The sequence below is a fragment of the Cheilinus undulatus genome, linkage group 6, assembly GCF_018320785.1.
Source record: "Cheilinus undulatus linkage group 6, ASM1832078v1, whole genome shotgun sequence".
Taxonomy (NCBI): domain Eukaryota; kingdom Metazoa; phylum Chordata; class Actinopteri; order Labriformes; family Labridae; genus Cheilinus; species Cheilinus undulatus.
Window position 1 is genome coordinate 28,542,911 of NC_054870.1, and position 14,634 is coordinate 28,557,544.

A 14,634-nucleotide genomic window follows, 5' to 3' on the forward strand; every position below is an offset into this window, starting at 1 on the left:
ATGTATCAACACTAGAGTTTCTGATTTTATAAAGATGGGCATATTCTCAGTAGAGCTGAAGGCATTCACTTGTCGTTTTATCAACACTTCCCTCATCAAACATTTACAGGGATCAGAACAACAGGCTCTGCTTCTGACCTTTAGCTCCTCAGCTTTCTGTGTGGCACATCGGCTGCTTCTTGTGTCTTAGCTCACCACGGCGGAGTTCTCTCTGTGTTGCTGTGACGTGGCCATGGCCTGCTGTGTCCTGCTGTGCTGCCGGTGTAGGAGAGTGAGGGAGGCAGCCGGCCCAGGACTGGACAGACCTCCAGGTCTGAAATAAACCAACCAGCAGGGTCAGTGAGGACAGCTAATGAGGGAGGAATGATAGTGATGCTGAAGATGGTGATAGAGGAAGAGGGGAGTTCCTGGGGATGAGGGATCAAGCCCTGCGGTATTAACCATGGCAGCGCAGGGTAGAGTGAGGACAAAGTGGGGGGAGGTGGGGAGCAGATTGTGGAGGAGAGTTGGGATGTTCTCCTCATCGTCTGTCACACGCAGGCAGCCCTGCCACTGCCAACATGACCAGCAGGGCAGGGGCATCTGTCTCCCCCCCAGCTACCTCCCTCTGTCTCCCCCTGCCCCGAGCCTCAACTCTTATCCTCCCCCTCCTCCATTTCTTCTTCGTCCTCCTCATCGCACTGTTGTCTTCTGCCATATTTGTTCCGTTGTGAACCTGTTGAAACAGAACAGAGAAAGTGAAACATGATGATTATAACAAAGTGTAGTTTTTTCAAACTCTCCACTCCTGGTTATGACTGACAACAGGAATGTAAGATACTGGATTATGGATAGTACTTCATATTCAAACATTTCAATCTCATTTTAACTGGTACCGATATTTACATATCTTATATATATTCACAGATATTTATAGCCAATTCTCTCCTGTACTAGAATTGACCTGCTACTCTGACTGTGACTGCTTGACATAAGACTATAAGAGTAAAACTACATGTTATGCTCAACTTTATCATGTGAAGAACTGTGGTACACTCATACATTCTTCTGTACACATTAGCAGACATCAAGATAATATAATGCATCCAGAGTTGCCATAACACTAGATTTTTAAAACAATTCAAATGATACTTATACCTGATCCAAAACCACAGCAAAAAGACAGAAGTCTCAGAGAATCAGTGGCAATGTTTTAAATCATAGAAAATGTGTTAACAAACTCTTTCACACTATTTTAATTGCATAAATACATATGCTAAGTTTTGATTAAAATGTTACAAATGCACTTGTACAATATGGAGAGTGTACAGACTTTTACTTTTGATTTTTAATGGTTTTATTCCTCTCCCACTCACCTGTCTTATGAAAACATGTAGTTCTTTAAAGACTCTGGTAGTTTTCAGTCCCATTGATCATGAAAGTAACAGATTGGATCCATTGAAAACACAAGGTTCTGGAAAGAATCAAAGTTTTAATATTTTTTAAAACTTCTGATATTTTAAATTCAAGGACCTTTTTCTTGCTTCTCTTAGGCTGCTCATGAGCTCTCAGAAGTACATAAAATTAGTGATGTATCCCTCTTATTTTGATTGTCATCTGAGGTTGTACTCTTCAGCATGAGAAAAAGTTAAAAAAGACATGAGACTAGGATCTATGTCACTTCATTACTCTGAAGGGGGTCCTGATATTTTAAATGGGAATCATTGTGGTGTGCTGTGATTGGCATGTGAGACATAACAAACAAAATGATAACTACTACCTGGCCAGTAAATATCTTTGTTTTATTTCAGAGTTAAATATCAAATGTGATATATAAGATAAACACACTTAAAATGTCACATGAACAAGTTTTACATTAAGCAACACCCCCTCTACATAAGACAGTGATGATCTTTTATGTGTATGATGTTTTTTGATAATTAATATGAATTTCTAAGTTTACACATACAGTCCCCTCCATAAGTATTGGAATGGTGGGCCTAATTCCTTTATTTTTGCTTTAGACTGAAAACATTTGGGTCTGACACAAAAAGATGAATATGAGGTAATAGATCAACATTTCAGCTTTTATTTCCAGGTATTTACATCTGATCTGATACACAACTTAGGAGAAAGCATTATTTGTAACAGAACACCAAATTTTTAGGTGAGCAAAAGTATTGGATCAGATAGACTTAAAATAGATTAAAGTGAATAGATGTAATATTTAGTTGGAAATCCTTTTCTTGTAGTAACTGCATCAAGCCTGTGATCCACTGCAGACTCTTTCAGTTGTTGTTTAGGGGGGTTACTCCCTTCAGTCTCCTCTTTAGCCACTAAAATACTTGCTCTATAGGGTTTAAGTCTGGAGATTGACTTGGCCAGTCTAAAACCTTTCACTTTTTGCCCCAGTGAACCCTTTTGTTGTGTTGGCAGTGTTTGGGGTCATTATTTTGCTGAATGATGAAGGATCTCCCAATCAGTTTGGTTGGATCTTTCTTTAAATTAGAAGACAAAGTGTTTCTGTAGACTTCTGAATTCATTCCTGCTACCATCATGTGTTACATCATCAACGAAGATTAATGAGTGGGTTCAAACAAAGAGTGCTATCTTCCGAGTGGTTCATTGGATCCAGACATAAACACCTGGAAATAAAAGCTGAAATGTTGATCTATTGTCTCATATTTATCTTTAGATGTCAAACCCAAATGTTTTCAGTCTACAGCGGAATAAAGGAATTGGGCCCACTGTTCCAATACTTTTGGAGGGGACTGTAGTACAGTCACAGTTTTAGGTGAAGCTTCTTCCTCTGGTGTGACAAGGGTGTAAAATGCAATTATAAAACATATGCTGATTAATCCCACTTTGATGCCACCACACAATAGGCTAGTAGATTTAAAACTTCATTTGGAACACTAAAAAAATTTCTCTGCACTAAATTTGTATAATTTAATGGATAAAATCCATATTCTACAGATTAACATTATCCTAGATTGACTAGTAAGTGGACACTCTGTTTTTGGTCTCAACATTTCCTGTTTCAAAATGTAGTAAAAAGTTTTGATGCCATTCAGGAGCATGCCTTTTCTGATTGCTTTGTATATTTTTTAAATCTACCAGTAATACAATCTTTCTTAAGTTATTGACATATGCGATTATTTGCAATTAATTAATTACAAAGTCTATAATTAATTTGATTTTTTTTTTATTCAATCAACTGACAGCAATAATGGAAATAGGAAGATAGGAGTCAAGTTGGGTAGGAAGATGTGGATTACAGTGTTGAGTTTCATCCGTAAGATTATCAGAGGGTGTGTGTTTGTGTGTGTGTGGGTGTGTGTGTGGGTGTGCGCGTGTGTGTGTTGTTTGTATGTGAATGAGTTCACTGCCGCACCAGAGGAGGGCATGACTGACTGAATGGATGAAATAATGGGCTGATAGTGGGAAATCTCTCGACACACATTCCACATCTACCCCCAACACTCAGTCAACGCATACTCTCTATTCATACAGAATCGCCCCCTGAGACCCCGACCAGAAAACAACCCCCCAATCGCACACACAGTTTATTCAGATTCAGAGTCAGACAACTTTGTTAATCTAAATAAAGTTGTCATTTGCAGCGTGCCCATGTCAGTGCACAACACGTGACTGAAACATGCCAACGTTCACAAATGAGCATAAAGAGGTCAGTGAAGGACCACAAGATAGTCATTTAAAAATACATAAACAGCACATATCAGTAAAAAGACAGAAGTGCCAGTAGTTAAAAATGTCAGTTGAAATGACTGCTATCTACCTTGTAAACATCAACCTGAAGGCATTGCAGTAAAGTCTCTAAATATGATGATGTTAGAGACTTTAAAAAACAGATTTCTACCAAGTAATGTCAGTCTGGGAGGTCCACTCATTGGATAATCCGTTCCTGGCTACCATTACACCATGAAGACAGAATAACACTTCAAGAACCTCAAAGAAAAGGTTACTGAAAGTATCAGTCAGGGGATGGATAGAAATAATTTCTATGGCACTCAACATCCCCTAACCTTGCAAAGCAGATGGATACGCCCGTTTCCATGTTTCTCACTGGTGAATCCATCTTGCAATGCTCCCGTCTGAACCGTTTGGGTTCGATTAGAAAGTGACAGGACCAATCAGCGAGGAGGGGCAGTACTTTTAGGCGCGGTGGAGTTGTGACGTAAGCAAGCAGCAACAAGAGGCTGGTGCAATTAGAAGAGATTAGCATGGATGCTGCTAAAACGCCAATTTTATCAGAACTTGACAACTTTTCTTCATTAAAAGAAAAAAAAAAGAACAGCAGTGAGTTGTTTCTTTTCAAAAATGACAAAAGTCATGTAGTGACATGTCTACAGTCGCCATGGTTTGCGTTATTCCTTGGTAGCTGCGCATGCGCACCTCAGGCAGTGTTTTGTTGCTCTGATTGGCCCGTAAAGATGTGACAGAACGTTCATCCAATCACGCTCCGAGTTCTTTTTTTTTCCACATCCTCTGCCCTATTCCAAACGATCAGTATTGAAGGTTTGCCAGATGGATGTGTGAAACACATCCATCTGGCATGTCAGGCTAAAGTTTAGTTGTTTTCAGACCAAATATGTACCTTGTTGTTATCCTGACAGTAAAAAAAGAATCACAAATGAACAGTTTAAAGTGTTTTCTGTTTCCATTATTCGTGTTCCCTTTCCTTGTTTGCATGTTGTAAATTTAGGAATATGTGTAACCAATGGCAGGTTGCTCATCATGATTCATGTGTTTGTACCTGCCTTTCTCTGCATGTTCATATCCACTGAAGACGAGTGCCCACTCAAAGGAGAACCGCTCCAGAACACTACAGGGTATCGAAAACTCCACAGGCAACCTAAACACAGCTTTTAGATGTTTTGTCAGCAGTTCTACCAAAGAAAGATTTCCCCTTAAACATATGGAATACTTGGTTTGAAATAAATATTCAAAGAGGGAGAATTATCAGATGCTTCACTGAGGGTAAATATTAAAGTGAACTTTCCCTGAAGTCACAACAAACAGATGTAGCAGAATATTTTCATTCCTTGTCCCTCGGCTTAACCTCCTATTGGTATGTAAACTATTAAAATGGAGCTGCAGTGGGTCCAGCTCCCACTGCTCAGAGCTCTTGATGCATTCATGTATCAGTGTAGAAAGTCTTTTCATTTCATAACTGATAGGTATTTTTCAAACGGAGAGATAATTGTGTCTTCAAGGGCTTTCAGCAGTGGCAGTGTTTACTTCCAATACAAAACCAATGAAGTCCAGTGTTTTTGGTCAGCTGTTTTTGTCACCTCGCTCTCAGTTTAACAAGTTAAGCTTTTGGAACAGTGTCGCTGTTCACATGTCAGTTCTTCCTCACTGGCCAGTCAAAATCAAGAAGGGGAAGGATTTCAGGTCGAAGCTTTTTCGGCAGCAATGGCAGCAAACTAATCTGACTGGTCTCTTCACCAGATGAAGTTCCCAGTTTGATAGCTTCTACGAATGTAGACTGACAGGATTCCTTAAGATTTGTCTTTCCCTTATTTTCTTGGTGATATATCCTTGAAAACCTGAAAAATATGAAGCACACAGAGCTAAAAACAATGATTTGGTGACTGAAATACATCTGATTAAAAATCCCACTTTATGTCTTTTGAGTATACAAGCAGATAGTGTTGAAATATCAAAATGTAAAATATTATGGTGCTGTCTAGCTCCGACTGTTTGGAGGGTAACTTTACACCATTGGAAATCATCTTCTGCGATGAATGGATGGATGGAGCTGCCGAGCACATTGGCGAGCTATGAGCAGGTAAATTATAGAGTGGCTGGAAGAATGTGGGGCCCTTTCCTAACTCATCAGATGGATATCAAGGACTGATGCTTTTTAATCTAAGTAAGATCAGATATATAATGCATTGTCTGCTTGGATTTCCTGGGGTTTATGCTTTTTTTGTGTGCCTTTTTCCCCTCCTATTTAGCTTAAGTGGAGCATTAATGCTAGATTAGTCATTTGTCTCTCCAGGAAGCCTTAGGGTTGGATTCCTAGCTTCTACAGCCATACGTCCATGTGTCCTTGGGCAAGACACTTCTCCCCAAATTGCTCCTTTATTCACACACCAACAGCACACTGGTGGGAGCAATTTGGGGAGAAGTGTATTGCCCAGGTTGCTATTGAAGACAATTTCACATAGCAGCCTTTGCTAACAGTGAGTGAATGGTTGTAAAAAGCCCTTTAAGAAGTCAAATGGCTAGAGAAGTGTAATACATGCTCAAGCCCATATTTTACATTGAAAATGTATTTTAAAAAGATAAATACAAGTGAATCTCAAAAAATTAGAATATCATGTAAAAGTTTGTTTTTTCCCGATTTACTGCAGAAAGTGAAACTTCCATATAATCTAGATTCATCACATGCAAAGTGAAATATTTAATTAATTTTGTTTTAATCTTGATGACTGTGGCTTACAGTTCATGAAAATCAAAACAATACAATCTCCACAAATTCTCGAGGCTGTATCAAAGCATATTCATGGAAAGTTGACCAAGAGAAAAGTATGGTAAGAAAACACTACACACAGACGGGTCCAGGAAATGGGCTAAAAGTGTTGTGTTCGTAGTGTCGAGCCACTCCTAAACCACAGATATCATCAGCTAAGGAGAAAAAGAACTGGACCGTTGCTCAGTGGCCCAAGGTCCTGTTTTCAGATTAAAGTAAATTTTGCATTTCATTTGAAAATCAAGGTCCTGGAGTCTGGAGAAAGATCAAAGAGACACAGAATCCAAGGATGTTTGAAGTCCAGTGTTCTGGTTCAACAGTCAGTGATGGTTTGAGGTGTCATGGCATCTGCTGGTGTTGGTCCGCTGTGCTTTATCAAGTCCGGAGTCCAGCTGACAGCATCTACCAGGAGGTTTTGGAGCCGTTCATGCTTCCCTCTGCTAAGAGGCTTTATGAAGATACTGATGTCTTCTTCCAGCAGGGCTTGGCACCTGCCCACATGAAGCCAAAACTACCAGAGACTGGTTTGCTGACCATGGTGTTACTGTGCTTGATTGGTCAGCCTGACCTGAACCCAACAGAGAATTTCTATAGAAACTCCACGAGGAGGATGAGACACTCAACAATACAGACTGGCTAAAGGCTGCTATCAAAGCAACCTGGGCTTCATAACACCCCAGCAGTGCCACAGACTGACTGCATCTATGCCATGTCTTATAGCTGCAGTAATTTGAGTTAGAGGAGCTCCAACCAAGTACTGAGTGCATACATGAGCAAATTTTCCCAGAAGGTCACCATTTCTGTATTATGAATCCTTTCTTTGGACTTGTGATATTCTGATATCCAGAGATAGCTGATTTCTGATTTTTGTGAGCTGTAAGCTGTAATCATCAAGATTAAAACAAAAAAGTCTTGAATCATTCACTTTGTAATGATGAATCTAAACTATACAGTAGTTTCACTTGATAAATTAAATTTTTTGAGATGCAACTGTATTATCTTATTTAGATTTTCAATTTGAAAATATAGACTCAAGCAAATGATAATAGGACTTGAGCTTGTGATACACTTTTCTAGCCATTTGATTACTTAAAGTGCTTTTTACACCCACTCACTGATGGTGGAGGCTGCTATGTAAAGTGGTCATCGATATTAACAGATCCAATTTATTCACACACCAGTGATGCAGCAGTGGGAGCAATTTGGGGTTAAGTGTCTTGCCCAAGGACACATCGACGTGTGGCTGCAGAAGCTGGTGGCTCTTGAACCATAGACTCCTGTGTTTGAATGTGAGATTTAGTTCAATTTTCTTTCTATTAAAACTGAATCTGTCACTCTTATATTTTAAGATGTTGTGAATTATTCGTTAGATTTTTTTTTCATGATTTGTGTGTATCTTACACACAAATTATTAATTTGATCAGAAGTGAAAACTAGCATATTAACTGATAATAAAATGTATGGTGCTGACCTAATCAGATAGATAAATTAGTTAGTAGCTCACTGTCCACTTGTGTTTCAGTGTTGTTGAGCTCTTTGTCTTCGCTCTAAATCCAAAAACCACACTGCTGTCACACTCCTGTAAACACTGCTGATTACTTGATCAACACAAAGTCCAGTGATATTAAAAGCTTTTTGTGGATCCAGCTCTCTTTCAATATTTACAACATTTGGTTTTATATCAACCAGGAGGGAACGTCTCTCACACAGTTTCAGTCAATATTGTGTGTCTTCTGCCTGTGTGTGCGTGTGTGTGTGTTTTGCAGACTGCAGCAGTTGGACCGTCACTGTCAGAGCAGCGCCCAGCAGGTGTGTGAGCTGCTGGCCAAACAGAACCAGCTGATGCAGGAGAGAAACACACTCAGCGAGGAGATGCAGAGCCTGCACACAGAGGTACAAACACACTCCCGTACATACAGCAGAGCGTGTGACTCACTGTTACTAAATGAATTAGCCATGGTGTCTGTCCTCTCCCAGAACATGATAGTCGACTGATCACTAAAATAAAACCAGAAAGAAGACATTTGTCCCGTCATGACTAATGACTGTCTGACTGTCACCAAAGATTCTCTATCTATTTCGTTTTTTTTTTTTTATTGTGTGCTTTTGTGTTTCTAGCTACCCAACATGAGACGAGTTGATGGCGTGTCCACCTGAGTCCATTCTGCCCATTTCCTCCTGGGTCTGGATGAAATCTTCTGCAGATTAGAAATTATCAAACTGTTTCTGTTTACCTCAGGGTGAAGTGCAAGGAGAAACGTGTGTTAAGCACATGTAAACTTCTGTTTAGACAATGTTTATAACTAATAAGACGCTTACTGTGATCCACTGAGCAGTTTAAATAACAAAAATACATTCGTTTTAATTTTTAAGCAGGTTCAATAAAAATCTCTAGAACACTTTAAGCTTTTGAGATCCCTAAATTATTATTTAAATGAATATGATTTTCTGTTACATTTTGAAAGTGAAATACTGAGCCTTACTCTGGAGACTTAGGGCACACTCACAATAGGCCTAGTTGCCCTGTACCATTTTTAAGCGTAACTGTCCCATCTCCCACTCCCTTGCTGGCCTGCACTCACATTTCTGTAGCCCCCACCAGGCCTGAGCATGGTTACCTCTTGCATGTGCAGCATCAGTTCATAATATGACACACACATGTGGCTTTGTTTCAAGATACGCAGCTTCGGAATCAACATAGCTGCAACTTTACTGACTCTGTGGCTTATTTTGATTGGCTCTATAACACTCTGCCATTTTTAAAAATGATTATCCAGGGGAATGGTTGTATTGATAATACCTAATTTCCATGATGGGCACTCATGCTTGTGCATGTTTACACCTTCCGTCTGTGCAGGGCCAAGAAAGTGTACCATGCTTGAGTGCAGTACAAAGAACTCACACTGGTCAAACCAACCAGATTTAAGGCGTCAAACATGCTTGGTACAGATGTCTCTCAGGGGTACGGACTGTGTATTGTGAGTGTGCCCTGAAAGTCTGCATACTGAGTCCATTGTTTTTGGATGTGCGGTTTTTGGATCTGGTATAAAGAAAACATCACACACTCAAACCTTGCACAATGCGTTGGATGCATTTATTTTACTATTCATTGCAGTACAAGGCGAAATGGAGACAAACTGTGAAGAAAACAGGAGTGATGATTCTGTGGCTCTCTCACTCTTAAAAATAGAAAAACACTCAATCAACTCCTGAAAGAGATCTTCATTTGGATTATTTGCCCATCTTGTGCGTCATGTCATTGTGCCAAATTGGAGCAAGAGCGTGCACCCTCTGAGCACAAATTTGAGCCTTTATCGCTGATGTTTAATGGATGATATTCACATAATACATAGGCAAGTCAGTGTTTAAAGTAAAGTTTCAGTTCCAAGGAAGGATAAGATAGAAAAGGAGGGAAAGAAAGGGCAATGTACTGCTCTGAACAGTACATTTTCCATTTAAATTATTTTGATAGGTGCCAAAAAATTTAAAAAAATGGACGCTAGTGTGGCTCAGGAGGCTACAGTCCTTAGAGCACCGGTTTGTGTGATCGATTCCTTATCTCGTTGCAAGTTCAGTGCTTCCCCATTCTTTCTCCCCATGTTTCCTATCGATGGCAAAAAACAAACAAACAAAAAAAATCAAACCCATTCCGAAAATTAATGATGTTGAACGTATCAGTATGTGTGATAGCACATCATAAGGCTGTATTTATTATTATTTTTAAGATTTAGTTTAAGGGGTTTTTGCCTTTATTTGAGAGAAAGGACAGTGGATAGAACCAGAAACAGGGATGTGAGAATGGGGAATGACATGCCATGAAAGAGCCACAGGCCAGACCTGAGCTCATGTACATGAGGCACGCACGACCTAACCAGAAGACTATCTTTACAAAATGGACTCAGTGTGCACAAAAGTTTTGTTTTTGTCTATTTTAGTAGCCCTGTAAACAGAATGACACCTGTAATCACTGCTGATTTAGTCATGTACAAAATTGTGATCCTACATTTGTTTAACAGTCAAAAGTTACAATGAGAAACATTAAAATGAGAATACAAAATGTTATCATTTCACCCAACATCTACCCTCCATCTTTAGCCTTGTTTGCTTTAGTAAACCATCAAGAGAGGTCAATAGTGATTTCATTCGGTCTTAAAACCAGCTATAAACTCTTCACAATAATGTTGAATTTAAATGTGAACCAGCTGAAAGCAAAACAAGTAGACCCCATCTGAGCAGATTGACATAGTGCTTTATTGAAGCTGTCTGTAAGAAGGAAAATAATGTGCATCCCTATCATATACATTTAATGTGTAAAAATACTAAGGATGTACAGTGTAAAAAACAGCTTCATGTTGATGGTAATTTGTTGTCACATCCTAGCGGCCTCACTGGCCAGCAGCACTGCATCCTGACAGCATGAGGGACAGAAAAAGGCTGTTTGATCGATCTGCCTGGTTTCCCCACACTGTCTCAGAGTCAACATCCTCTCTGCGGAGATTACCCCGGTGTTACAGTGATTCAGGGAAAACATGGCCCACTCTGTGAACAGCTGGCAGCTGTCCACAAATGTCTCACACAACTGTAAAGCTACAGTAGATGGATATGGAATGAAACTCAGATACACTTTGTAATATTTGTACATGTTTGCCATTTTTGTTTGCTGTTTTTAAATAAATGCATTCATGCTTGTTGATGTATATGATGATAGAAGTCTTGAGAGAGAAGAGAGGGGAGGAAACCTGTTGCTGTCATGAGGTCAAATACTTTCAGAAATCCTTCCAAACATCACAGCCTTCTACGTTTCTGCATTAGCTGCATTCAATCAGCTCAGCATGTTTTTGGGCTGACACAGATCAATGCAGAGCAGCTTCAGTCTTTGAAAGGATTTTACTCATTATTTAAATACTACTGGAGGCAGATCTGTTCTGTGAAGGATGTTTAGTACAAACAGCAGCAGCTTTAAGAGAACATGCTGTCAATGCAGATATCTCACAAACACTTGGGTCGTACCAGTAAAGCTGTAACAAAAACCTCTGTTTAAAACAAAGGTGTATAACCATCATGTTCACAGTTGATTCAGAGTCCTCTTGGATGAATTGCATCACTGAACCTCCTTTTCTATTAACACTAGTAAAGTATTTTGTCACAGACCTCAAAGTCAGCCTCTACCATTGCTGCTGCCAGTAAATAAACTTGAATGTTGAGGATTTCAATAGGTGTAGCTAGAGGCTCACTCGAGGGAAAACTTTACTAAAAAGAAGCAGAGAAGGAGTCGGAAACATCTTAACATTTTTCTCTATGAACACTAACCAATTGACTGGGCTGTGCAGTGGCAACACTAACTTGTTTCTGGTGTGCTGTACACAATCACACAGGTCGTGCCAACTGTAGCCATCAGAGCAACATCAAAACTTTCAGATGTATGAGAAGAGGAGATGTGCTTTAAAAAACCTAATTTTTCTTAAAAACATAAGAAAAAGCTAAAAATCTTCCTTTAAAGCTGGGCTGAATCAGATTCATATGAATCGTATAAAAAGTGATGGATGTGAAAGTGCTGTGGCCAAAGCTACAAAGCGGTATTTTATGAGCTCTGGTTTCTAATGATTTTGGCGGAAAGCGTGCACATACAGCTAGAACTCCTCAGTCACTCGCAGACCTGGGTCAAATCAAAGCTGAAATCCTTCCAAATACTTGGGAGCGTTTGCTTGAGCCTGTCGAGGGTGCCAGCTGGGTGGGATTCGGATGCTTTGGCTGTGCCAGACAGGCTCAATCGATCACAGAAAAGTACTTTTCATTAGAGTTCTGAGTGCCACTTTGACACAGGACTGGTAGTGCGGACAGAGGAGGACTACAGCATGCAGGCCAGCGCCATCCTTTTATACTCTGTGCCATAAAGCGCCTTTGCTAGCTAATAGCAATTTAATGGATGTGCAAGAGTAAAGCGTATGGACTTGAGAGCAGCAGAAAAAAGCAGGTAATGTGTGGTATCAGAGATATCTGTAAAGAAAAAACTGAGGCATTTATTTTAAGAACAAAGTCTGACGACTTCAACTGCAGATCGAAACACAACTACACCCCCTTACCTTTAAACAAAACGACATCAAATAAATAAAATAGAAAAGAAATTCAAGTTATTCATCATTGATAAAAACATTCAAATAAATATACTGGAATAAAATTCCTATATCTGATAAGAGCACATCCCCAGGCGCTCTCTTTAATCCGGGTGGTCCAGATATTGAAGGTGATGTCTTCCACATGATTTCAAGCAATTTAGGTTCCACATTTTTAAAAATATATTTCCCACATTTTTGTTTTTTGCCACTGAAGTGCTGAATGTCAAAGTTTTTGAATAATGCTGCGCTAAACCATAAGGCGTATTGGCGTTTGAAGACAGCGAAATCAAGGGGATTTAAAATTTTGTTGGTCAGACTGGAAGACATAATGACGCGAACAAACACAGTCCAAACTGGAGAAATGAAAGAACACATTAAAGACAGTAAAAAGTGCAGGGATGAAACATCACAAAGCTATAAATTTAGCAGGAAAAAGGCTTTTCCTTTTATATTATCCAAACTGATAGAAATACTGAACTACCTGACATTATGCCACATTTTTGACTCGCTCCACCACTCCTTCCCTTCACTTACAGTAAACATTTACACTTACAGCTCAGTACTAAATCTCTCCCATCCTTGCCTTGCTACATTCTCTCTTCTGTGCTGCACTTGCTTCTTTCTGCTCAACTTCTCCATCCTTCTCCCTGAACTCTCCCTCAGTCTCCACTCACACACACCTGGGGTATAACTAAACATGGCTGTCATTGGGTCCATATCTGATCAGTAGCATTCAACCTGCAGGTACAGTTAAAGAAAAGATTAATAAATTAAACAGTGACCTCTTCTGTCTGCTTTTAATGTGTACTGTCACCTCTCCGCTGTCACATTTTGGTCACAAAACAACACACACACAAAAAACATTTAAATAATGGAGCAGGAAGGCTATCTGCTTTCCCTCCTACATTCTTCAGCCATTTCTGTTTCGTGAGGTGCCTTTTTTTCCTCTCAGCCCTAAGAAAGAGTTTTTTTGTTTTCTATAATAATGTAATAACAATAGAAAAAGTTAAATATAAAACCAATGAGTAGAACAATAAATAGAACATATATATATATATATGTATATATTATAGCCTTTGCTGTGATTGGTTCATACCCAAAACAGCTGATGCGTACCTTCTCTTGATAATAACAACTTTCCTCTTTAAATCCTTCATGAGAAACTCAAAGGAAACAGGAATTTAGCCATTACTCACTCATTGATTCATCAGAAATTATAAATATTTATCATTCTTGTAGCTTTATCACCTGTATTCTCTCTTTTTCTCCTGTAATAACAATGCCCATTCTGGACTTGAACCTTCACACTGTGGTGAACCTGTTCCTGCTGCAGTTTCCTCCTTTCCTGCACACAGACAGAGAGGTACAGCTGTGTGGTTTCTAAAGCCATGACGACAATATGTCACAGTAAAGCTTTCTGTCATCGACACATAGTACCGTTTCCTTTTCCCTTTTAAAACTTAGTGGGATGTTGGAAATAAATAAAAAAAAACTCTGGGGTTGAACATTCAAACCAGCTGTTTTCCTCTTATTTTCACCTCTGCATTCATTGATGTATTAACCACCTTGCACTGCATTGTGGGTAACGTAGTAAAGCTCATGGTTGAGGAGCTACATCCCCCTTGAACTGCTGTGCTTTGAGGTACGGTCTTAAGCACAAACCCACACACTAACACTCAAACACGCATGACACCCTATCATCATCTAAATCCACAGAGTTGACATGTATTGGCTGTGTATAAGGAGCAGTGGAAACACCTGCTCTGCAGCTGTACAAGCATAGATGTTAATACAGGTGTGTGATGTGCTGCTGGCGCCTGTATGATGACCTGCAGCACTAAGCTAGTAGTGTAGCACCAGGTTGTAGTAGTAGCAGTAGTATAGTAGTAGCAGTAGTAGTACCTGTAGTAGTTGGAGTTGAAATAGCAGCAACAAGAATGAATTGCACTGAGCAAAACCTGAGTCAAATCCTGCTTGACAACATGAGGTGTGTAAGGTTCTGCTCACCGATGACAACTGCTTCCTCTATACCAGGCA

At 39.6% G+C, this 14,634-nt stretch overlaps 1 protein-coding gene across 5 annotated transcripts in view; it reads left to right on the forward strand.

Moving 5' to 3' along the window:
• sdccag8 (SHH signaling and ciliogenesis regulator sdccag8) overlaps window positions 1-8,738 on the forward strand; it is a 73,651-nt gene extending 64,913 nt beyond the window's left edge. For 2 of the 5 annotated variants that reach the window (XM_041789336.1, XM_041789337.1), the window contains exons 17-18: window positions 8,248-8,374; window positions 8,600-8,738. In XM_041789336.1, the coding sequence (XP_041645270.1) occupies window positions 8,248-8,374; window positions 8,600-8,638 (166 nt within the window). In that variant the 3' untranslated portion in view covers window positions 8,639-8,738. Of the gene's footprint in view, window positions 1-4,789; window positions 4,833-5,696; window positions 5,795-7,662; window positions 7,687-8,247; window positions 8,375-8,599 lie in introns of those variants that run through there. The other 3 variants (XR_005992006.1, XM_041789338.1, XM_041789339.1) reach the window with 3 other exon arrangements.
• The last annotated feature ends 5,896 nt before the right edge of the window (window positions 8,739-14,634 follow it).